Below are 25958 nucleotides of genomic sequence, written 5' to 3'. Positions count from 1 at the left end.
AGTCATTTATTGTTAATAGAATTTTGCCTAAACGTTCACTACACGCTAGTAAAGTTAGTCTTTCTATTTCCATTTATACTTTGGAGTACTAAATTTCTCCATTCTCCTTCTAATTAGGTTTAAGAGACTTCTTTTTGTATTTAATACGATTTTGCCTAAACTAGAAAAGTTTGTCGTTCAACTGCATTTATAATGCATTATTAAAATTTCCCTTTTAAATTTTTAAGCTTAGGAGATTTTTCTGTAATTAATAATATTTTGCCTAATTCTTACTAGAAAAAATAGTTATTTGATAATTTTTTTAATATTTAGAATTTTGAGATACTAAAATTGTAGGTGTTAAATTTTTCCTTGTCCCTGTCGACACTATAAACTTTTTGATAGGTGAATTTAATTTGAATAGGAATGGATTGAATAGTATTTATTATATATCCCTGATAAGATTGAAAATTATTTGAAAATATTGTAATTATTCTCAGACGATTATGTATATTTATTTTATTTTTTGTATTACCGATATTTTATTACCAAGTAAAGATTATGTACAACAAATCTATCTATCTATCTATATCTATATCTATATACTATATTAAAAGCACGAAGGTCATTAGCGAAATGTCGTTCGCCTTTTTTACCCCTTTAAAAATAGATTTAAATTAGACAAAACTGTCTTTTAGTTATTTTTCCTAATATTTAGGAGTTTAAAATCAATAAAAAATTAGCTTATTAAATCTTTCTTTATTTGAAGTAAGTGAAAAATCTTAATATTTAAAATATTAAAATCACAAACATTCTACCTTATATAAATCTTCAACATAAATTAAGACCAAATAACATCAAATCTTCCAATGATGTCATATGAGTTCTCTCTAATTGCACGTTGTTCAAAATAGATCGAGTAATTGTGCTAAATTTTAGGTGCACAATTGTATATAAACAAAATTAAAAAAAGGAAAGATTCCCATTTAAATGCATAATATTTTGCTTAGACATAAATAGTGATATAAATTTAAAAATTAAACTCAGCAATTGAAGTAGCTACGGAAAGCGAGAAAGAAAATGATTTGCAAAAGCCAATGACATTAACCATTCGAAAAACATAAAAATTCAAATTCGAATTCTTTACAATTTGGAAACAGAACTCTTCTTGGATAAAATTATAATAATCATTAGATATTTGAAATCTGGTATGAGCTAATATTACATAAGCAAAGAAAAAAAGAGGAAGCCAATATTAAGAATTTTTTTTTTTTTAATAAAACTAACATTTTATTTCATCAAAAAAAACTGTCATTACATATCCAGATTAATGCTGACCATTAATCTCCTATTCACTATTCACAAGCATAACACTGTGACTACTCTACTTCAAAACTATAACTATACTAAGGAAAATTGATTAAACTCTCCAATTCTTTTTGCCATTTGATCTTTTTCCTCCCTTGTATGTGTATATGTAGAGCAATTTCCTTGCATAGATCATCCATGTTATATCTGCCTTTGTTGAATCTAATCGAGTTCCTTTCGCGCCAAATGCAGTGGACAACCATCGCAAAAATTGATGTAGCCATTTCTGCTTTACAATTTTTCCTACTTGCCAAGCTACTCATCCAGTTCAGCTCATTTTGCCAGCTTCCTATCTGCCTTGCAATGCCAAGCCATTTCAATACTCTGTCCCATAGTTTGTTAGTTTTTGGACAGCCAAGGTATAAATGCTCAAAAATTTTCATGTTATTTGCACAGAACACACATTCTAATGGAACTTGAATTCCAAATTTCATGAGTCTATCCACAGTTGCTATCCTCTGATGAATAGCCAGCCATAGATGAAATTTGAATCTAGGATGAATATGTGTATGAAGATGAAGGCTTTTCCAAGTAACTTTTGGAAATTGTGGCTGCATCTGAACATAAGCTTTATGTATTTGGAACTTGCCTTGCTTCACTAAGCTCTCCAGTGTAGATATAAGGTTGTTCTGGCCCGGCCTCATCTGCTTCACATCTTCTCTTGCCTCAATGATCTTCCTGACCACCCACGCCGCTACTCAATATTAAGAATTTAAATCTTCAAAAAATAGATTTTTGTTAATATTGATAACACATAGTTACTTATTTGAATTAACCAATTAGCACAATAATCAGATTCGTTCTTATCCAAATTCATCATATAAGTAAAACTATTTTTCAAGTTGACATAAATTTTGAGGTACGTGAATTTATTCCATAAAAAGACCTTCTACAAAAAATCAAAGAGTAGAGCAAAATCAAGTATAGTACAATAATAACAATTAAATTATAGTAGTTTTAATACAAATCTATATCTATTTCAATATTCTACATCTATCTATATCTATACTTTTTTAAAAGCACGAAGTCCCTTGACGAAATATTATTTGCATTTTTTACCCTTTAAAAATAGATTACATACTAGATAAAACAGTTATTTAATTATTTTCCTAATATTTAGGAGTTCAAAATCAACTAAATTTTATTTTTTTTAATTTTTTTCTTATTTAAACTACATATAAGGTCCTAATATTTAGGACTTCAAATTCAATTAAAATTTACTTTACTTCAATTCTTTCGTAAACAAACATTATATCCTTTTGAACTTTAAACACGCTTTTGGAGTTAATGCGTATTCTTGGCCTCTGATATATGTAATTGTTAGCATCTTATTCTTTTACAAATACTTTCAATAATTGATTACCTAAAAGACATCACCAATGCATGTTAATTTTTTCCCTTTTTATTTTTAACTATAACTGATATTTAAACTTTAAATAAACTAATATACTTGGAACTTTGAAATATAAATTTGAAAAATTGTCCTCAATAAAGTTGATTTTGAAAATTTAAAATCGTCTATAGCAGAGTTTATTCTGAATGAGTTTAAGGTAGTGTTAACTTTTATTTGGTCTCGGATAACTATGTATAAAAGGAATTTAGACTTAGACCAATACGAATCTAGCCAATATTTTTACATAAGAAGAGGTTCACTTATTATATTTATAATTTTGATGACCTTTAAATGAACAAATAAGAATTCTATGTACTTAAGTTACAAAGAACATATTTCACATATAAAAAACAGACATAAATATTTAAATAAAATAATTTAATGTTAGACTAAACCCAAGAAAAGAAAAGAAAAGAAAAAAGAAGTGAGCAGAACACATTTTTAAATTTTTAATATCTTTTATTATAAAGTAGCTTAACCTAATTTTTCTTCATAAAATATTTATTTTAGAATCTTTATAAATTAAAATTAGAATTTATTTTGTATTGTCCAAAAACATAGAAAACTGATTTAATTATACTCATTTATACCAACTAAAAGACTGTGCAATTAGTTGCGTTAAAAAAAATATGTTTGTCCAAAATTGATTCAACTAAATTCATCATCTTTATATATTTTGAAGATATTGAACTCAACTATTGTATTAATGTAATAACATTTATTTTGATCATTTGAACAAATTTCGCATTTAGTTTAACATCAATTGCTATTTTCAATAATTTATTCTTTTGCATATTTTATACCAATTGACGCGATGTACACGTGCAACGCACGTACACTAAAACTAGTAAGCTAAAATATTTATGTATTTTTTTCTTACCTAATTTAATAAGGAAAGATTTAATATGCAAGGTTTTAATTTATTTCAACGTCCTAAATATTAGGAAAGTACTTGAATTATAATTTTATCCATTATGAAAGGTATTTTAAAAGGGTAAAAAGGGCGAACGACAGTTCGCTAAGGGCCTTCGTATTTTTAATATAGTGTACGTGCAGAAAATATATGCAAATTGTTGAAAATTAGCAATGGAGGTTAAACTAAACGCATCAAGTGTTTAAATGATGAAAATGAATACTATTAGATTGACACAATACAGTTGAATTCAATATTTTCTAAAGAATTTAGTATAATTAGTTCTATAGTATTATTTATAGTTATAAATATTTTATTATAGAAGATATAAATAAGCTATGTTACCGTATCTCACCTAGCATCTCTTTATAAACTCTATGTTCATATGTCATTATACAAGAAAATAACGATCATTTGTGTTGGATAAAATTGACGTCAAACAAATTATTTCAGTACTCTTCTTGTAAATTAAATACAAAAAATTCTGAGTTGCAAATTAGTACATATTACGTTAAATTCTTAATTGTTTAGAGTTCAGCTATTATGGGCCTTGTACAAATAACTTAGAGATGAGCATGTTATGGGCCTTGCAATACATGCCCAAACTACTGCTTCCTTGTAGCAGTTTTGTGTTGATATTGTATTCGTTGCACGAATGAATACAGTTGCGCAAACGAATACGATTGATACAGGTTGTGTTCGTTGCACGAACGAATATAGTTGATACAGGCTGTATTCGGTGCGCGTTTGAATACAAATGATACAAGTTAGTAATAATTAAACAGTAATTACGAATGGTAATTATGCAAATTATAGTTATTAAGCTCTAGACTATAGTGGTTTATGAAAATTCCTCGGTTATTAACTAGGACATAACACAGAGCCCTTCCCCTTGGGCTTGGGATTGGACAACATTCTTATGAATGATCCAATGGGCCTTGCAATAAATGCCCAAACTACTGCTTCCTTGTACCCCCTCTGCTGTATTTTTAGCCCAATTTCTTGCTGTTGAGTAGTAAAGGTAAGCTTGAGTCCAAACAACTGTTCTGTGAGTATTTGCGGGCTCTTTATTTTCCCACGTAGAAAGCATAAATATCAATGACTGACTGGATAACATTTATAACACGTACAACTATCCACGCAACATCCAAATCTATGGCTTCTATTCAACAAACATCTTAAAGAATTGCATATTTAATTGCTTTTACCCCACTGTTTTAGAAAGAAAGAAAATCTCCATATTCCCCAAAATTTAACAACAAGAATTGATCAGCAATACAACTAACACCAAATGTCAAAATTAGTTATGGCCAATTCTCTCCTCTCTTCCAACTTCTTTGGTTCTCAAATCTTTGTCTCTCCTCCCACCCCTAAAACCACAAAGTATTTCCATTTTCACTCCAAAAGAAAGTCTTTAATCCCTCAATCAATTCTCAACAAAAAACCCAATTCAGATAATTTAAACAAAATTCCTTCAAAAGCTGCTTTAGCTGCTTTACTCTTTTCTTCAATCACTCCACATGCCTTTGCTCTTGATAATACTACCCCTACAGTACCAACCCCTCAAGTGATTCAAGCTGAAGCAGCCAATCCCACCACTTCAAATCCATTCTCTCAAAATATAATCTTGAATGCTCCAAAGCCTCAAGCACAGACCAATCCTGAACTTCCAGAAGTTTCTCAATGGAGATACAGTGAGTTCTTGAATGCTGTAAAGAAGGGTAAAGTTGAAAGAGTCAGATTCAGTAAAGACGGAACTACCCTTCAGCTTACTGCTGTTGATGGCCGTAGAGCTAGTGTAATTGTGCCTAATGACCCGGATTTAATTGACATTTTGGCTATGAATGGTGTTGATATATCAGTTTCTGAAGGTGATTCTGCTGGTAATGGGTTGTTTAATTTAATTGGAAGTTTATTCCCTTTTATTGCTTTTGCTGGATTGTTCTATCTTTTCCAGAGATCTCAAGGTGGGCCTGGTGGGCCCGGTGGGCTTGGTGGGCCCATGGATTTTGGTAGGTCAAAGTCCAAGTTTCAAGAAGTTCCTGAAACTGGAGTGTCTTTTGCTGATGTTGCTGGTGCTGATCAAGCTAAATTGGAGTTACAAGAAGTGGTTGATTTTTTAAAGAATCCTGATAAGTATACTGCTTTAGGTGCTAAGATACCAAAAGGGTGTCTTTTGGTGGGACCACCTGGTACAGGAAAGACACTTTTGGCTAGAGCAGTAGCTGGTGAAGCTGGTGTACCATTTTTCTCATGTGCAGCATCAGAGTTTGTTGAGTTGTTTGTTGGTGTTGGAGCTTCTAGAGTGAGGGATTTGTTCGAGAAGGCGAAGTCTAAAGCGCCTTGCATTGTGTTTATTGATGAGATTGATGCTGTGGGAAGGCAGAGAGGTGCAGGAATGGGAGGTGGGAATGATGAGAGAGAGCAAACTATTAATCAGCTTTTGACTGAAATGGATGGGTTTTCTGGAAATAGTGGAGTCATTGTTTTAGCTGCAACTAATAGGCCTGATGTTCTTGATTCAGCATTGTTGAGACCTGGGAGGTTCGATCGACAAGTGACTGTCGACAGGCCTGATGTTGCTGGTAGAATCAAGATTCTTCAGGTTAGTATATTCTTCTTCCCTTGGCTTCAACTTTATGCTTGTTCTTGTCTAGTGTTGGTTTCCTCATTCATTATCCTTTGGAAGAAATTCAAAAGTAGTGATATATTGAGATTGAAATTAGCAAATTTGTAATTCCATTCTTTATGGACATACATCATATGTTAGGAAATAATGTGCTAAGCATGTACCTTGAGGTAATATGAGTATTAATAATGTATTTGTATGATCTATTGAGAAAACGTCTTTGCTTAGTAAAGTCTTTGCCAAACAATCTTGAGGAGTTCCACTTTGAAAAATATCGTCTTTACAGGGCCTATATCGAAACTTGAGTATACAAATTGCTAGCGTTATCAGTCCTCTTATCCGGAAAACAGAATCTGCTTCCTGAAAAACTTTTTCCAACTCTTTTTCTTACCTTGAGGTAATATGATATTAATAAGGGTATTTGCATGATCTATTGAGGAAATATTGTCGCTTAATAAATGTTTTGCCAAACAAGCTTGAGGAGTTCCATTTTGAAAAACGTGGTATTAACAAGTGTTATATCAAAAACTGAGTGTAGTAGTGTCAGACACAAGTCCAGTCCCCCTATCTGGAAAACAAGCTTTCTGCGTTTTCAGAAATGTTTTCCGCTTCTTGAACTGCTCGTCTTAGTTACCGATATCAATTTGCATGACAGGTGCATTCTAGAGGAAAGGCCCTTGCGAAGGATGTGGACTTTGAGAAGATTGCCAGGAGAACACCGGGTTTCACTGGTGCAGATTTGCAAAACTTGATGAATGAAGCAGCCATCCTTGCAGCTAGGCGTGAACTAAAGGAAATAAGTAAAGATGAGATATCCGATGCTTTGGAGAGGATCATTGCTGGCCCAGAGAAGAAAAATGCTGTTGTCTCAGAGGAGAAGAAGAAGCTGGTAGCTTATCATGGTATGAAAAAAACTAAATAACACACTTAGTAGTCACTCTTTCTGATGGTGTGTTTACATTTGGTTTACAGAGGCCGGCCATGCCTTGGTTGGTGCACTTATGCCCGAGTATGATCCTGTTGCCAAGATATCTATTATTCCTCGTGGCCAAGCTGGTGGTCTTACCTTCTTTGCCCCAAGCGAAGAAAGACTTGAGTCGGGCTTGTACAGCAGGAGCTACCTAGAGAATCAAATGGCAGTTGCACTTGGTGGAAGGTCAGTTTTACCTATTGTGCAATGTTTATGTTCATCCTTTTGCACCTGTTTAGATGTTTATTACTCCAGTCTATCTTGAAGTTAGTTATTTGCCCCTTATAACATGACTGAAGTATCAGACTGCTTGCTATTTCCTCCTTGCATAGTTACTTCTAATAGATCGGAGTGCTGGGTTCTTAGGGTAGATGATCTTTTTAACTCGTCCATTACTTGCTTACCTCATATATGCTAAATGCCCAATTCCATATCTCGACTCCCCTTGCTCTTCCAGGGTTGCTGAGGAGGTTATTTTTGGACAAGACAATGTAACAACTGGGGCATCTAACGATTTCATGCAAGTTTCACGAGTGGCAAGGCAGATGGTTGAGAGATTAGGGTTCAGCAAAAAGATTGGACAAGTTGCCATTGGAGGAGGTGGAGGAAATCCTTTCCTAGGTCAACAGGTACATTCATCGTGCAAGTTATCTTTTTCGTCTCAGTGCTGCAAGAATTGTTAATCATGCCTTAACATTTTCGTCGTTTAATTTCAGATGTCAACCCAGAAAGACTACTCCATGGCAACAGCCGACGTGGTTGATGCTGAAGTAAGGGAATTGGTTGAAAGAGCATATGAAAGGGCAACACAGATTATCACAACACACATTGACATCCTACACAAGCTTGCTCAGCTGTTGATAGAGAAAGAGACTGTTGATGGTGAAGAGTTCATGAGCCTTTTCATCGATGGCAAGGCCGAGCTATACATTTCATGATTTCACCAATATATCCTCATCAATCTGTTGTATTAACAAAATATATACATACAATTGTACACATTGAGAAATTATTTTCATATCTTGACAAATTAGAGTGAAAAACTTGACATGCGCATTTACCAACCAAGCAAATGATTCTCTTCCTTTGTCATGCATAGTTCTAAGGCAATCACACTCAAACAAATGATACAAGAACTTTAGGCTAATTTTGTGGTGACAAGAATAAATGATAGGACCAAAAGAATGATACAAGTCGGGTATTATCGAGATCAAGATCCTCTTCCTCGTTTTTTCTCTTCGAGAATTGCAGCCTCATTCAACATGTCAGCTGCATCTTTGTGCATGTCTAGCTTGGAAAGTGCAACTGCTTGCATGTAAAATGCTGTAGACCAATCTGGGTAGACACATTGTGATTGCATTGCATCTCGAAGGGCAGCATCCGGTTGATCACACATGAGATAACAAAGACTTCTCCGTGCATAGACAGTTGGAGACACCATTGTTCCCACATCTACGAACTGCAATGAGAAATGAAAATAAGCAAATTGCCCTAATGTATATTCATTCATCTTATCCAAATAAATAAGCCAATAAAAGCACTCTGTTAAACTAAAATCCGCTAGATCATCATTTACTAGCTAATAACAATGACGTATAACAAGAATTCAAGAGACCTATACTACTATTGCAGAAAAGGTGATTGAGTAAAACTGTAAAACATCAAATGGAGCTGCAAATTTCTCCCTGCCAAATCTGCAGTAATCTCATTCTCGAAAAGGCAGTTTACGTCGTGCTACAATATTAGCATAGAATGGGCCTCTACATTGGATGCCCCATTTAACATGGCAGATTTTACCACTCACTCAAATAACCAACATGTCACAACCCGGTGAGCTAGACCAGCTAGAGTATAGAATTACATGTCAAGAATGCATTGAGTCTATTACTTGGATTATTGGCCAAGGATGACCCACTGGTCATACAAATAACCAAAATGTCACCAACTTGGTGAATGAGGCCACATACAGTATGGAGTTAGATGTGGAAAAGTCACCATAAACACAGGCCCCATTCAGATATTGGTCTTCTGGTAAATGGTTGAATTTAGACGGCTCTCAAGGAAACTGAAACTTCAAGGAGATGCACCAAGTTTGAAATTCTAACTAAGATACATAATAGATTTGGGGAATGTCAATGAACCCAACCAAAAAGTGGCACAAAACCTGCCATTCCCACCCAAAAAGGAGACTCATGTCTCTATCAATCAAGGGAGTACTAGTTATGGCATCCAATTGTATAAATGGTTTTCAGGAGTTAGTATGAATCATATTCCGGTCTAAAGTCTCGACTGCGTCAAAGTATTTTTATTGCCGATAACGACCTTACTAGAATGAATGCAAATACCTGAGAATAGCAATCTATGGCCGTTTTAAAGTCCTTGTCCCGAAATGCCAAGTCTCCCCGCTTTCTTGCCTCTAACATATCCCTCATCTGTTGAGTCCACTCTTGGAAAGACAACTGCATCATTGGGCGTCCAGCATTAATATAAGGATGTCAAAGAAACAGACACTTCTGCAGTGGCAGTTTGGGTCAAAAGAATTACCTCATTTGTCCCTTCATCGTCTTTATAATGTGTCATTACCAAAATCTGATGAATAGCTGTGAGATCCATTCTCGAACAAGCATCACCCATTGCAGAAAGAGGGTGCTGTGGAGTTGGTGGAGCTTCCTCAGGCTTAGGAATACCCAACATTACATGAGATGCGACCTGCAACCAGAATACCAGCAACTCCTTTCAACCTCTAATTGAATAAGACAAAGCAATCGATAAGAGTCTAGACTAATGAAAACAGAGTCAAAGTTGCTGCCAGAAGCAGTTGCTCATAATTGCCCATGACAAAAAGAACAGAAGATGTGCATACATTCATACAGAAAGGCGAGGATGTGGGTGCATCTTAAGATAGAGGAGAAATGAGGAGGCAAGATTACATTCACGACATTCGGTAATTCTGCTTGATGAAAGACCAACAAAATTCAACGACAATATGAGCTTTTTTCGCATATCTTTTGGAAGGGGGGAGGATAGAAAACAAGACATCAAGAAAAATAGAGTACATTATGGCGGTATGACTAACATCAGGTTTACTTTGCAATGGACCAAGTGTTGAAACGAGGTCTTTGGTATTTGGTCGCTCCCTGGGTTCATACTGCAAGCAGCGTGAAGCCAGATCAAATACAATGGTTGCCTCTTCTGTCGAGAAATTTCCCTCCAAATGTGAATCCATTAATAGAAGAATGTTTTTGCCCCGTATCATATCAAGTGCCTGAAACATAAAGGAATGAACTGAGCACATAAATTTCAAAGTTGATATTTAAAACAGTTGCATAAAAAGGGGGAGAAATTATAAAACAAAAATAAGGTAAACACAAATAAGGAATGCTCTTCCGAGAGAAAGTGAAAGAAATATACTCAACATGAATGTTAACGTCAAACGAATTTCTTCCTCTTCAGTTAAAAAGTTAAGCAAAGGTACATAAAAAGTATGTGGATGTTTAGCTAAGTCAAAACAGTTTCAAACTCCATTCCCAGCCTAATGTCCAACTGCCCTCCTATTGCTAGTCCAACAACAAAAGTCGTATATGATCCCTTGTATCAAATAATTTCCAGAGCACCAGCACATAAATGCAGCATGAAGTGTTCCCATCATCATGAAGTGGCACTCCCCGAGACTTGCAGCAAGAAGAAATGGATGTACAACTGACAAACAGACTCTTAGAAACTTACATGACCAGGAGGAATATGTTTTCCACTTAGCAGATCCAAAAGGACAGTTCCATAGCTGAAAACAACACTTTCTTGAGTAACTCTTCCTGCAAATAGACAAGAAATTATTCCTCCCCTAATATAAGTTAACAATGAGAAAGATGATAAATAGAAAGCGTTAGATATCAATAGAATCACTAATGCAGCTCATAATGGCATCTTTCCTTTTTCAATTGTCATATTTAAGTTCCATCTCCCCCTTCTCCAAAAAAAAACGTACTGAAAGCAGGAATGTAATAGAACTATCGGAACATAATTGTATAACACCAGCATCCCAGGAGTAATACATGGTTATGTAGGATTGGAATTCCAAAATCACTCTAAGGGTCTGAGATACATGAAAATCTCTTCTTAGTGAACTGCCCTACGGGGTTATAGTCCCATCCCCACCGCCACCACCGAGCTACCAATTTCAAGTATCAGACTAGTGATAGTACTTGACCATCAAGTAAAATCGTAAGTGATCATCTGTCAAAGAGAAAATGAAAACACAAACGGAATCCGCATATATAACACACATGGAATCCTCATCTCTTTTCACATAAGTGCCAACTTCCAGCCAACATCACAAAATGATTGTATTTTGTGAGGAGATTTAGCCAAGCCCCAAAAGTTCCGATCCCACATAACATCAGTATCCAATACTCAGGAGGTGTATAAGCTCAAGTAAGAAAAAGTTAAAACTCAACCGAGAAAGAAGTTAGAAACTTTACCATTTCTTAAATACTCAGGAGGTGTATAAGCAAGGTTCGTGCTATAACTTTTACCATCCCTGCTATTTTTCATCAGCCCAAAACAAGAAAGACGGGGATCGCCATTCTGCCAAATCATTTACCAAATTAACACATTGGTACAAGTAAACTCAGAAGTCCAGATTACCTCTTTTATTCACTGGAAGAGGGGGGGGGGGGGGGGGGTCGGGGCCTAGAATGTAAAGAGGACAGTTCAAGCTCAAAAAGAAGAAGTCCATCAAAATACCTCGTCGAAGAGAACTCTATATGCGTTCAAGTCATGGTATAGTGGTCGACCTTCACTGCTACAGTAATCCAATGCTTCAGCAATATATAGAGCCACTCTTAAACGCATTGCCCATTCAAGGGTTTGATTCTCCCCTGCAGAGAAGGAAACAAGCAAATGCAGTTCGCAGAAACCATGAGATGAAGGAATATATAAATTGCATCAGATTAAATAGAGACGAAACTGCAGGCTAAAACAAGTACTTAACCAGAAGGTATATCACGAAACTTGTGTATCAAAAAATAACCACACACGAGACCATACAGATATAAAGCTCTTCAACACCCTTCTCGCATTTCCATGCTTAAAAATGGAAATGTCGTGCTCGTAGATAAACCCCAGCAAACGTATCAATTTTCCAAGTAACGTCTTTCATAAAAACAATTAAGTTTTTAGTGCCCCAAACAACCATCTGCCTCTCTAATGCGCAAACGGAGATGATAACTATTATCTACTAAGATACAAATCAGTCGAATCAAAAACAAGGTTAATATCTCCCAGCGCTTATGACAGCAATGCAGTTAATGTTAACTTAAGCTTTTCTCTAACTATGAGCAATCAATTTATCTTGATTTTTTCTCTTCATTCCTACAGAAAAGCTGCAAGATTGAAGCTAAAAAACAGAAGTAGCAGTAAAAGATAAAAGCATACAGTGAAACAGATGTTTAGCAAGTGTATCATTTGGCATGTAGTCAGCTACAAGCAGCCTCTCATCCCCATCAGAACAGTAGCCAATCAAATTAGCCAGCCTTTTATGCCTCAATTTCCCAACACCTGATGCTTCATCCTATAGTTACAACAAACCAAAATAAAATCAAATTAAATTCACATTAAACCAACAACAATTATGCCTCAATCCTAAACGAGTAGAAGTCGGCCATATCCATTCTGCTCTATTTGGGTCCATTTCAAATAGACATTAAACCCTAACTTTAGAAAATGAATAAGTAAATGACGACTCCAAAAAAAACACATAAAATTGAAGTGAAGCCCAATACCGCAAACTGTTTAGGATCAGGCCAAGCCGTTTTAGTAAATTTCTTAACAGCGATCCAACGCCGATTCTGCAAACGGCCCTTGTAAACCATATTAGGTGCCTTTTCACCACTTTCAGAAACTATAAACTCTGAGCTGAAGTTATTCGTAGCTGCTTTGAGCTCGGAAAGTGAGAACTCCGAGAAAACCGGTACACCACCATCACCCACGGCGGCGCCGGTGCCGTTGGAAGCGCGTGGGTGGCTCACTCCTCCATGGCGCTGATCCTTCTCTGAGCTTAGCTCTTGCAGGATTGAAGATTGACAACAACCCATTGATAACTCGTTCGAGTTGACTCAGTAATAACTCACCCACGAACTCCTTTCAATTAATAAACACCATAACCAAATAACAAAATACTAGTGCTATGCTACCAATCTTATTCCTCAAAAGAAAACCAAAAAAAAAAAAGAATACAGCTTTATATGAATAAATTAATCAGATAATAGCTTGGCTTTTTGTTTGTTTGTTTTTTTTTTTTAATATACAGCTAGGAAAAAGGGGATTTGAGCTATGGAAAGGATATGAAATGGAAGTAAGCAAAGTGAAAGTGAAAACACAAAGCTGTGATTTTTCATTGACCCATTTGTCTTTCTCTTGCACCTTTTCTGTTCTGACACAGCTTTCTGTGTTTACTTTGTACCTTAGTTTTGTCCTGAAAATAATTCATGAGGGTATTTTGGTCCATTTATTACTGTTTGAGATTGTAAAAATCCCGCGGTAAAGAATCTTAGTGGGCGTTTGGAATTGTAAAATTTCAAAATAAGGGGGAAAAAAAAATTCTAAGTGAAATGGTATTTGAAATTTTGGGTTTAGATATGAATATATTTTTGGGTTGTTTTTGAAGTTTTGTGAGTGAAAAATTTTCAATGGAGATTTTTAAATTTTCGAAAATTTCCAAAATGCATCTTCAAGCAAAAATTGAAAATTTTATAAACAAACGCTGATTTCGAAAAAAAATGAAATTTTCCCATGTCCAAACGGCCTCTTAAGCTAGATTATAGACTTAGGGGTCTTTTGGCAGGAGGTATTAGAAAAAATAATGTAAGCATTAGCTCTGCGCATTATTAATATCTTGTTTGATACATTTTTTTTAACATAAACTATGACATTAGTAATACCAAGGCTATTAATGCATGCATTAGTATGGTTAAAGACAAAAATATCCTTAAAGTCCCTTGAAACTAGAGAATATGGAGGGCATTTTTGTAAACAACTATTTTTCTTAAAAATTATTCAATGCATTATAATTTTTAATACACCACACCAAATATTAGATAATAAATAATATCTGCATAACTAATGCTTGCATCACTAACTCATGCATTACTAATCTCTGCATTATTAATATACCTTATTCCGCACTATTCTTATACATGCCACCAAACGACCCCTTACAGTACTATGTTTACATAAATAGCACTTTATCATGTTTTGCTCAAAAAATGTTACACATCTTACGAGTACAAAACAATATAAATAAATTCCGGGATAATCATAGCAAATCGTAATAATCCGTTGGACCAATTGAAAGAAATGAAAACAAGAACTCAGAATTAGGGGGAGAAGCATTAGAAACCTTTATTGATAATATTTGTTTGGTCTGCCTCTCCATGAAGAGGTTCAGAGCCTTACAATGGTGTTTCCTCTTCCCATAAGAGGGGTATATTTTCTTGTTTCTCTCTCCTCTCACTAGTGGTCAAGAAGCAGCCCCCTTTCTAGGGTCCCTTCTCTTGGTATTTATAGCTGTGGGCTTCGTGAGCTGTCAATAAGTGGTCGTGACCACGTTGAGATCTCGCCTTTATAGTGGCGGATAGGCTAGGGCCTTTGTTGACCGAGCCAGGGTCGGGTTGAACGTCGTCAATTCTGAGTGGTCGTGCCACTAATTAATCGCGAATTAACTTAAAACGGGATTAGCCTCGTTAATTATCGTGGGGTCGGATTCTGACCCATACATATCACATTTTGTAGAATGCAAATTAATTTTGGCATAAATCTCGATTATACAGTTATATTTATCAAATAAAGAATTTTTGTTTGTCAATCTTAGTGGGCATTTGGACATAAGAATCGAGGGAGTCTTATTTATTTTAAGTTCAATTAGTTAATAGTTTATACCGTATTAACTTTCACTTAATAACTCTAATCAAAATCCTAATTTTGATTTGGAGACGAGTGAATTCTTACATTTTTTCACCTATCGGCTATCACCTACATATTTTGGGAATTCACACGTGACACGTCAAACAATTTTTATATTCTAGTGCCTTCACGTGCATTTCTTTTTACATATTTGACCTTGTGACTCATGCAAACGCAAAGTTTCTGACCCACGTGGGCTTCGTCCTTCTCCAGCGTCTTCATAGGGCTGGGAGAAATTCAAAAATAGTCAAATTTATAATAATTGAACAATAGCCATAGTTTTAAAAATAATTTAAATCTAGTCCCTTTTATGTAAAAGATAAATTCGAACAAAATACTGTTCAAAATCCATAAAATATTATAGCATAATATGTTAGAGTTTCAATTTTTTACATGTAAACTTCCAACATAACATGCTGGAATTTCATAATGTGCTGCAATTCCAACATAATATGCTGGAAGTCCATACACAAGTGCTCCAATCTCCAGTCTATTATGCTGAAACTTTTCGTGTGCTGGAGTTCCTACATAATATGCTGGAAGTTCATACACATGTGCTCCACTATCCAGTATATTATGCTGGAACTTTCGTGTTGTAGCAAAGTAGTGGCTATTTTTCAATAACCTTGCAAACGCTGATTATTTTTTAATTATCAATCCGAAAACTGGCTAGCCCGTGCTATTTTGACCGTAGGGATCTGTGTGCGAAGACAGCATTCACAGTTTCCGCTTTTCCACGCCCCAATAGAGGCCTAGTTGTTCAATTCATAACTGGGCTGAATATTTTGGTCAGAGTATGGGTCTAAGCCTAGTCCAGTAAAATTATGCCTTACCTCAACCCAATACTGAAAACAAAGACCATTAATCTTTCTTCTTCTATGTCTTAGAAAAGCAACAATAATTGTTTGGGCTAAACCATCATTGTGTACTTTCTATCTTGACTAGACTCCAAATTAATTTGTTAAATCAGGGAATATGCTTATTCACTTTCTTTTTTCCTTCATATTTCTGTTTTCGTACACGTAAAACTTTGAGTTTTAGCAAATTAATTTTGTTTTCTCATATTGTATTTTCTTAGTAGAGCAATGACGGCTTGTATGAGGTGATAATATGCTAGTCTTAGACTTGGTCGTGTCTTTTGATTGATTAGACTCATGCAACACATAGCGCCATTGAGGAAACGTAGACTTAAATGAGCCTAAATAAAGGACATGGAAAATGAAAGTTTATATAACTAACTCAACTTGTTGGGAATTGAAATATAGTAATAATTGTTGTAATAACTGCTTGTATACGATGCCTCTTGCCTTTTTAAGTCGCAGCTTATCTTCATGGACGTTGCCCTGTTTCGCAATTAAATATTTAGATACGAGTTATACTCCGCGAGAAGCCAAATGTGCGTATGGCCTCCACTTGTTTGACCTCTTTTTAACAATAGTACTAATTATTGTTCAAGTTCCGCGGTCAACGGTTGATGAAAGATAACAAAAAGGGAAAGGGGAAGTTTGTTAGTATGACTACGACCTTAGAATGAACTATATATACTTGAAAATAAAACTGTGTTTAGAAAGTGTCTTTCAAATTTGAACGAAGAACTATGTTTACCCTCAAAATCGGATAACAATTGAATTTATACGCGATTTTAAGGATATATGATATAATTTGATGCAAATTGAGAAAACGGTTTAATATTGAAATCAATGACAGAAAAATGAATGCAAACCACACAACTGAACAGTGTTATCCTTGAAGGTTGGTCACCCTCGAGCCAGAAATTGCCTCAATCGGTGTCAGAACAGAATAGCAAGATAATAAGAACTAGAAATAATAATGTATTGCCTTTGGATGCGTGTTACAATGTGTATTACAAATAATCAAATCCCCTTTATATAGTAGGGGAGTCCTACTTTAGATACAATTCTACAAAAGGTAAGAAATCTCATGATTTGCTAATTAGTCGGTCTCTTGTTGATATATGCCAAGATTTTCGCCATGATATCCCACCGGTTACGGATCTTTCGGCCTTCCGTTATACGGTCCGATAATATTTCCTTAAGTTTGATAGGAGTTAGGGTCGGTTCCGGAGCTACGAGCTCGATGATCTTGAAGACGCATGCTCTAACTTCCTACCTTGGTTCGATATAATCCGGGGTCGATCTTCAACCCATCACATTTCAACCTCGATCTGTCATGCAATAGATGAGTCTGGTTTCAATCGTATACGGATAGTCCCCTCATTTTTCGGAGAGTAAACGACGAGAAACGATATGAGCTCCCGATCTTTGTCTCGATTCTTCGCGCCAGAAACGACAAAACTGACGAAACGTCTCGTCAGTCACGTTTTTAATGGTATTTAATATTCGTCAGTTGCTGGTCGGCCATTACGGGTTTGAACCGTCGTTTGCAAACTATAAATACTCCAACTTTTATTCATTCAAACTTTACGTTTAAACCTCTTCTACTCTTGCTCTATAAAAAACCTTTGCATTCTCTAACACTTGCACTAGATTTCTTGAGGCTTTTGCAAGAGTTTTCTCTTATCTTCATTCCAAAATATTAAGCGTGACCTTTTAACTTCCTCTTCTTCGTCTCTATTCAAGAGAAAAATGGCAAAAACTTCTAAGACAGTTCCACAAAAACGAGATTGCNATGAGTATTTTTTTTTTTGTTATAAAAGGTTAGATTTAGTTGTCCTAATTTTCCTTTTCTGGTTTAGTAGTTCGTATGTTTCTTCTTTTTCCCCAGTTTAGGAGTCCTTTTTCAAGGTTTAGAGTTATTTTTTTATAATACAACATAGTCCTTTAGTATTTTTTTTTTACATTTGAGAATTTTGATATCAACTAATTTTTTTGTCATTAAATCATACTTAGGAGCAAGAAGAAATATCTAGCGATCACGGACGTAGTGATCTCAAAAGTTCATCAATTCTATTTTTAATTTGAATTCAAGTTTCAAGCTTAACAAAAAAATATTTTAATTTTAAGAATACAAAAGAAAGAAAAGTGTTCTTAAGATTCAATAACACTAAACATTGTACTAACATAAAAATCCAAAAGTGATATGCCATAGCAATTTTTTTATTATTCTTAACATAGTATTCTTATTGGATAAAAATTACGGTTAAATATTGAAAATTTGGGATGAGCTAATAATGATTTGAAAAATAAAAGAATTATTCTCTTTAACATAATTAAGTCAATTAATTAATCGAAAAATTCTTTTATTCAACTAATTTGCGAAAAATCCAAGTCTTTTTTTTTCTTCGAAATTCATCATATAAATCAGTTATAATATAGCATTAAGAGTCAAACTGTTAAAAATAACGACCTTAAACAATAAGGATATATTAGAAGATAAAATATATTCTAAGTGAGCTGTCATTAATTATTTTTCTTTCTTTTTGTATTCTGTTTTGCTCAAAAAATGTTACACATCTTACGAGTACAAAACAATATAAATAAATTCCGGGATAATCATAGCAAATCGTAATAATCCGTTGGACCAATTGAAAGAAATGAAAACAAGAACTCAGAATTAGGGGGAGAAGCATTAGAAACCTTTATTGATAATATTTGTCTGGTCTGCCTCTCCATGAAGAGGTTCAGAGCCTTACAATGGTGTTTCCTCTTCCCATAAGAGGCGTATATTTTCTTGTTTCTCTCTCCTCTCACTAGTGGTCAAGAAGCAGCCCCCTTTCTAGGGTCCCTTCTCTTGGTATTTATAGCTGTGGGCTTCGTGAGCTGTCAATAAGTGGTCGTGACCACGTTGAGATCTCGCCTTTATAGTGGCGGATAGGCCAGGGCCTTTGTTGACCGAGCCAGGGTCGGGTTGAACGTCGTCAATTCTGAGTGGTCGTGCCACTAATTAATCGTGAATTAACTTAAAACGGGATTAGCCTCGTTAATTATCGTGGGGTCGGATTCTGACCCATACAGTTAGTCCCTCCGCTTATCGAGGTCGTGTTTCGGCCGAGCTCGATGAGCGGACTTCATCGATTGTGATTTGAAAACAATTCGGATAAGGGGGTCGACTTATTGGCGGCGGTGGCCTTAGCCGTTTACACGTTGGAGATGGTCGTAGCCTTTCGTACATTAAAGATGGCCGTAGCCTTTCACATATTGGAGATGGCCGTAGCCTTTCGTACATTGAGGACGGTCGTAGCCTTTCACCTATTGGAGATGGACGTAGCCTTTCATATATTGGAGATGGCCGTAGCCTTTCATATATTGAGGATGGCCGTAGCCTTTCATATATTGGGGATGGCCGTAGCCTTTCATATATTGAGGGTGGTCGTAGCCTTTCACATATTGGAGATGGTCGTAGCCTTTCGTACATTGAGGACGGCCGTAGCCTTTCACCTATTGGAGATGGCCGTAGCCTTTCATATATTGGAGATGGCCGTAGCCTCTCATATACTGAGGATGGCCGTTGGGAATGAGTACGCGCTGGGTACGTATTTGGTCAAGTCCAAAATTTTAACGGCGTACGGCTCATTCTTTCAGTGTTCGCAGGTCGTAGCGATTGTGTTTGAACCGTCGTTTGCAAACTATAAATACTCCAACTTTTATTCATTCAAACTTTACGTTTAAACCTCTTCTACTCTTGCTCTATAAAAAACCTTTGCATTCTCTAACACTTGCACTAGATTTCTTGAGGCTTTTGCAAGAGTTTTCTCTTATCTTCATTCCAAAATATTAAGCGTGACCTTTTAACTTCCTCTTCTTCGTCTCTATTCAAGAGAAAAATGGCAAAAACTTCTAAGACAGTTCCACAAAAAGAGATTGCCTCTTCATCACGTCCTGTCGACGAGGACCAGCGGCGGAACCTCACCCTAAAGAGTTTGTTCCTGGTGGGTGCTCGACCGGTGCTGATTTCAAGGTTGAAAAAACTTCTTCAGTACCGGGTCGATGCGAGCGGGTCTCGAGATATATATGCTCGATCACTGATGATCTCCTCTCCAAGGTCAAAGAGGATTGCAACTGGGCCGATAAACATGTGGTAGTGCCTTCGCCTGAGAAAGCAATTACTACTCACGTGGAGGTTTTTTTTAAGTGTTTACACTTATCCCTTCACGTTGGGTCCCTTAGACCCGGTCATCATTGCCTTCTGCAAAAGGTACGAGTTGACCCTCGGTCAAATTCATCCCTCTTTCTAGAGGATAGTAATTCTCCTCCGCTTTTTTGTAAATAAAATCGAGGGGCGTCCCTTCACCCTCGATCATCTCATGCGCATGTACAGTCCCCGACTCTATCGAGGGGGGATTAATAAAATTTGCCCGCCAGGCTAGCAAGGCCCCATTCTCGAGTATAGACGAGAATTGGGACCGAGGCTGGATGGGCTGATTTAGTTTGAGTGAAGACTTCGGATCTAATCCCGGCCGATAACATGCCATTTCCCGAGAAATGGAACATGAAACATAAGTATAAATTTACCTTAAAGATTTTGTTTATTGTTTTTCCTTTTTCCTTCCTTATTATCGACGTTTTGTGGTGCAGCCGTTGCTCGAATGCCGAATGCAGTTGCTCGACTCAGGGAGTGGGTCGAGGACCTCGTATCGCAAAAACCCTATTTCGAGCGCACGTTGCGCGAATTGTCGAAGGGCCGGTGGAGGCCCGTTCCCATGGTAAGTTCTCTTTTCTGATTAATAATATTTGATTTTTTCCTTGTGCCGTTGAGTTCTAATTAGTTCTTTTGCAGGTCTCCCCGGGGATGTTGCTATGATGCCTCCATCCGATGACGAGGATGTGCCTCTCGAGTACCCTGCTCCGAGGTAGGGTGATGAGAAGAAAAGGAAGAGGGCCCCGAGTTCTCCGAGCTCGGAAAAAAAACCAAAAAGGGGGCGGGCGCGCAAACCCAAGGAAAGCACCGACGCTCTGCCCGACTGAGGGATGAGTCTGAAGAAGAAGAAGAAGAAGAGAATTCCAAGTTGGTGGCCCGCGTGCGGTCAGGTGTTGTGATACGAGAGGCCTCCGATCCGTCGGGAACCGAAACTAAGTTGTCTCAACTTGGGGAGGCCGATGAGAGAGCTTTAGCCGAAGCTCCTGAACCAGAAGGGAGCGAGGCCATTCTGCCTCGGGATGGGGAGGCCGATAATGAGATCGTAGCCGGTTCTTTCCAGATAGCGAGTAATTCTACGAAGGGCGTACCTGAAGTAATAAACCTCTCCGGTTCGCCATTATATTCTGATTCTATGATTGCTGATGCTCAGGTGTTGAAAGAACGATCGACCGAAAAGTCACAAGGGGCGGTAGACCCCTTTAACAACTTCTTTGATGGCGTGGACTCTATCGCTACGGAGGACGTCACCGGGTTGGGTGATATACCGATGCTGAAGAAGAGTCCATCGAGTGGGCCTACCTCGAGCCCGAAATTAGTCAACCGGTTCCTAGCCTCGAGTTTGAATCCTGACCGAAAGCGGTCAATCGTCATGTCCATTCCGGAAGATGCGCAGGTTGTTTCTGCCCCCGTGGGGTGGCCAGTTATCTTCGGTGATTGGTGACTGAGGAGGATCAGGCCAAGATGAACGAGGTGGAAGTGCCTTGTTTGTTTAACGAAGCCCAACATGCATTAAATTGGGTAACCTTAGATATCTTTTAATAATTTCTTGTGTGTACTTAGATTATTTTGTAGATGATTGTAACTCCTCTCCCTGTGTTTGTAGGCTTCAGTACTTCACCATGAAATGTTCCTCCGATACCGGGAAGAGTTGAACCAGTACAAGGCCAAGATTCGAGGGCTCAGGCATGGTGACTAACGGTCCGAACCCGCAGGTCCAACAGAAGATCGACAAGATCGGGAAGCTCCAGGAAGAGGTAGATACGGTGAAGGATAGGGCCGAAGAATAGAAAAAGAACATGGACCGCCTAGCCTCAGAAAAGGAGACCGCCCGGGCCTAACTGGCTTCAGCTGAAGTCGAGCTTCTAGGTGTAATGGAGAAGTCCTTGGCGTAGGCCAAGAAGATCGAGGAGCTTCAGTCCTAGCTGAATTCGGCCATCTCTGATCAAGAAAGTATGGCCACTGAGCTTGAAGCGGCCAAGTTGGAGGCAAAAGTAGTTAAGGCCAATGCCGATGAGATGGTGGCCGTTTATAAGGCCGATGCTGAGGCAACTCAATTTCGAGCAAAAGACATCACCGAGCATGCTAAATGGCAATCTCTAAGGGAGGCCCTTGAGGAAATCCATGCTCGGGGTTTCGATCTATCAGCTGAGATCGAGAATGCCAAGGAGCTCGAAGCTGAGGCTAAAAAATTGGCTTATCCCGAGGATGATAATGACTCCGAGGGTTTAAGCGAGTCCCAAGGCGGGGAAGATCCCGAGGGTGAAGATGCTTCCCCCGATGAGGACCAGGCCACTTAGGCCTTTAGATGTTTTTGTTTCTTCTTTTTTGCAATTTTGTTGAGACCGTTCGACCCTTGTAAAAAAATTTATCGGGCTGTTTGGCCCTTGTAAAAAGAATTTTGTTATGAATATATAAGGCTTTCTTTCCCTTTCTCGGCTTTTGAATTTTTCTCTTTGCTTATTTATATTCACAAAGATCAGAATGCCTTAGCACGAAATAATCAAGTTATTTCGAAGGTTCAAACAAACTTTGCCTTTACATCAATCTATTTTAAGGCATTTTGGGGGTTCGGTGTTACCGAAAACTTCCTCTCAAAGTAAGTAGCTGAGATTGTAGTTCGCCGAGGGTTGCCTTTAGAACCGGTTATGAAAATTTTCTTTTTGGAGGCCTTATTTTTATTACAGGTCTCGGACATCTTTAAGCCGTGTTAATGTGGCCTTTTAGTTCGGGTGTCGCCCAGTAGGCTCGCTTTCTCGAGTTTATCCAGGCTTTCCTAAGATAACAGTCCCCGAGTGGGGATGGTCGTGGCCTTTAAAATTCTGGGGTTGCCTAATAGGTCTTATGCCCCCGATGTCTAATAGCTTGAACCGTTCGAGTTTGTTTTCGGACGGCAGTCTCCGAATGAGAGAGTGATTGTTTGATATCATGTTAAGTTGGCCCTAGGCTTATTACCTTTAGGGGATCGGAAGCAGGGAATTCCTTAAAAGATGTAAATAAGAAATTTTTAAAAGACAAGATGATTGCAAGGAAGATACTTATCTTTATTTCTTGTGTAAAACAATTATACATGCATACATGATTTATGGTAGGGCTCGAGCAATCTATGTGGGCACGGTTCGTTTGACAGTTTGGCCCTTACAATAAATCCTACCTATCGAGACCCTTCCATCACAAAGTAATTTCCTTGCCAAAGTCGATATTCGAGGGTTATTCCCCCAGTATTCAAGGTTGATTATAGAGATAAGCCTCGGATACTGTTGATGTGATCCTTAACACCGGTTCATGACCGGTATTCCATTCTAAGTTAGCACTATCCATTGTTGCCTCGTTAAAAACCTTGCCGGAAAACCCATTTGGGACAAAACCGGTTCAATGGAAAAAGAGTGCAACGCGTGCTTTCAAACTTAAAACTTAGTACGCTCCTTGTCGGTCACCTGCAAGTTCCGGTTCAAAATATAAATAAAAGAAAACGAATTGGGTCGTACCTTAGCAATAGTATCATTTTAGGTGAGTTACATTCCAATTGCTCGGTAGTTGTTCTTCGTTCATCATTCCAAGCTTATAGGACCCTTTCCCGGTGACCTCTAGAATTTGGTACGGTCTTTCTCAGTTCGGACCTAACTTCCCTTCGTTCAGATCCCGAATGTTCAATGTGACCTTCCTTAGTACTAAGTCCCCAACATTGAAATATCAAAGGTTGGCCCTTCGATTGTAATACCTCTCGATTCGCTATTTTTGGGTGGCCAACCGGAGTAATGTAGCTTCACGCCTTTCGTCTAATTGCTCTAGGCTTGTACTCATGGCCTCGTCATTCGATTCCTTTGTTGCGTATCGGAATCTGACACTTGGTTTACCGACTTCGGCCAGTATTAGAGCATCAGCGTCATAAACCAGTGAGAACGAGGTGGACCCTGTACTAGACTTTGAGGTCATGCGGTATACCCATAAGACTTCGGGTAAGATTTCCTTCCATTTTCCTTTGGTGTCGGTTAACCTTTTTTTGAGGTTTTGGAGTATGGTTTTGTTGGTCGATTCGGCTTGTCCGTTTCCACTAGGGTGATAAGGTGTCAATAAGATTCTTTTTATCTTATGATCTTCGAGAAACTTGGTCACTTTGCTGCCGATAAATTGTTTCCCGTTGTCACATACGATTTCGGGTGGCATTCTGAACCGACATATGATGTGGTCCAAAATGAAGTCGATGACTTCCTTCACCCTGACCTTCTTGTACGCTTGTGCTTTAACCCATTTAGAAAAATAGTCAGTCATAAATAAGATAAATTGAGCCTTACGTGGTGCCCATGGAAGAGGGCCAACGATGTCCATTCCCCATTTCATGAACTGCCATGGTGACAAGAGCGAATGCAGTAGTTCCCCGGGTTGGTGAATCATCGGAGCATGTCTTTGACTTTCATCACATTTTCTTACAAACTCCTTCGCATCTTTTTCCATGTCGATCCAGTAATAGCCGGCTCTGATTACCTTTCGAACCAATGATTCGGCGCCTGAATGATTTCCGCAGGTGACCTCGTGAACTTCCCTTAGAACGTACTTGGTATCTCCCGGTTCCAGACATATTACTAGCGGGCCATCGAATATTCTTCTGAACAAGGTTCCATCCTCGGACAAGCTGAATCAGGCTGCCTTTGTGCGCAGGGCCCTCGATTCTCTTAGATCTGAGAGTAGTTTCCCGATCTTCAAATACTCTACATATTTATTTCTCCAATCCCAAGTTAGGCTTGTGGAGTTTATTTCAGCGTGACCTTCTTATACTACCAATCTCATGAGTTGTACGACTGCCCCCGAGTTGAGCTCGTCGTCTTCGACCGACGACCCTAAATTTGCAAGGGCATCGGCTCGCTATTTTGATCTCGAGGTACGTGCTGCAAAGTCCACACTTTGAAGCGATGTAATGTTACTTGCAACTTATCTAAGTACCTTTGTATTCTATCTTCTCTGACTTCGAACGTTTCCATTAACTTGGTTCACCACAAGGAGGGAGTCACACTTAGCTTCGATCACCTCCGCCCTCAAGCTTTTGGCCAGTTCGAGACCTGCAATCATGGCCTCATATTCAGCCTCGTTGTTAGTCAATTTCATAGTTCTAATGGATTGTTTAACATATTGTCTGTGGGTGGCTTCAGTACGATGCCAAGTCCGGACCCCTTTGTGTTCGAGGCACCGTCCATAAAGAGGGTCCAGATTCCCAAAGAAGTCCCCGAGTTTACCAACAACTCTCTTTCGACTTCGGGTATTAGGGCCGGCGTAAAGTCGGACAAGAAATCTACCACAATTTGAGACTAATGGTTTTCCGGGGTCGATACTCAATATCGTACCCGCTGATTTGTCACGACCCAAACCGCAGGGCCTTGACGGGCACCCGGTGCCTTACTCAACCGAGTACCAATGTAACATATCTTTCTTATCATACCATCAATACATGTCTAAATTATACTGACCAAAGAGGCAACTCCGGATCAAGTGGAGCGCTCTAAAACCTTCCGCTGAGCTGATAGCCTACTACGAGGACTCTCAACCTGTCTATCGGAACCTGCAGGCATGAAACGCAGCGTCCCCAAGCAAAAGGGACGTCAGTACAAATAAAGTACCGAGTATGTAAGGCATGACAGTAGTATATAAAAGATATAAAAGAAACATGGAGTAATGAGTTCATTCATCAATTATTCCA

General features: G+C 37.9%; 3 protein-coding genes across 3 annotated transcripts; 1 reads left to right on the top strand and 2 right to left on the bottom strand.

Moving 5' to 3' along the window:
* Positions 1 to 1385: 1385 nt before the first annotated feature.
* LOC109207453 lies at positions 1386 to 1991 on the bottom strand. The gene has a single exon (XM_019370379.1). The coding sequence runs from the start codon at positions 1989 to 1991 to the stop codon at positions 1386 to 1388; it is 606 nt and encodes a 201-aa protein (XP_019225924.1).
* Positions 1992 to 4776: 2785 nt separating this feature from the next.
* LOC109207456 (ATP-dependent zinc metalloprotease FTSH, chloroplastic) lies at positions 4777 to 8308 on the top strand. The gene is made up of 5 exons (XM_019370382.1): positions 4777 to 6258; positions 6938 to 7184; positions 7255 to 7438; positions 7710 to 7881; positions 7969 to 8308. The coding sequence occupies exons 1-5, from the start codon at positions 4945 to 4947 to the stop codon at positions 8188 to 8190; spliced, it is 2139 nt and encodes a 712-aa protein (XP_019225927.1). The 5' UTR covers positions 4777 to 4944; the 3' UTR covers positions 8191 to 8308.
* Positions 8289 to 13691, bottom strand: LOC109207457 (probable serine/threonine-protein kinase At4g35230). The gene is made up of 9 exons (XM_019370383.1): positions 13033 to 13691; positions 12686 to 12821; positions 11996 to 12129; positions 11731 to 11836; positions 10979 to 11064; positions 10329 to 10517; positions 9797 to 9961; positions 9598 to 9711; positions 8289 to 8711 (listed from the first exon to the last, which is right to left on the bottom strand). The coding sequence occupies exons 1-9, from the start codon at positions 13342 to 13344 to the stop codon at positions 8463 to 8465; spliced, it is 1491 nt and encodes a 496-aa protein (XP_019225928.1). The 5' UTR covers positions 13345 to 13691; the 3' UTR covers positions 8289 to 8462.
* Between the last annotated feature and the right edge of the window lie 12267 nt (positions 13692 to 25958).

The sequence above is a fragment of the Nicotiana attenuata genome, unplaced genomic scaffold (assembly GCF_001879085.1).
Source record: "Nicotiana attenuata strain UT unplaced genomic scaffold, NIATTr2, whole genome shotgun sequence".
In the NCBI taxonomy this organism is placed as follows: domain Eukaryota; kingdom Viridiplantae; phylum Streptophyta; class Magnoliopsida; order Solanales; family Solanaceae; genus Nicotiana; species Nicotiana attenuata.
Note: the sequence above shows the minus strand (reverse complement) of the source record. Positions and strands in the feature narration are given on the sequence as shown.

Excerpts from the sequence above, each read along its gene's own strand:
- LOC109207453 (XM_019370379.1), bottom strand. The coding sequence starts at position 1,991 with ATGAGGCCGGGCCAGAACAACCTTATATCTACACTGGAGAGCTTAGTG.
- LOC109207456 (XM_019370382.1), top strand. The coding sequence starts at position 4,945 with ATGTCAAAATTAGTTATGGCCAATTCTCTCCTCTCTTCCAACTTCTTT. Across the intron at positions 7,185-7,254 it reads GAAGCTGGTAGCTTATCATG|AGGCCGGCCATGCCTTGGTT; the intron begins GTATGAAAAAAA and ends TTTGGTTTACAG. Across the intron at positions 7,882-7,968 it reads ATCCTTTCCTAGGTCAACAG|ATGTCAACCCAGAAAGACTA; the intron begins GTACATTCATCG and ends GTTTAATTTCAG.
- LOC109207457 (XM_019370383.1), bottom strand. The coding sequence starts at position 13,344 with ATGGGTTGTTGTCAATCTTCAATCCTGCAAGAGCTAAGCTCAGAGAAG. Across the intron at positions 11,837-11,995 it reads ATAGAGTTCTCTTCGACGAG|AATGGCGATCCCCGTCTTTC; the intron begins GTATTTTGATGG and ends ATGATTTGGCAG. Across the intron at positions 9,962-10,328 it reads CATTGCAAAGTAAACCTGAT|GTCGCATCTCATGTAATGTT; the intron begins GTTAGTCATACC and ends TTCTGGTTGCAG.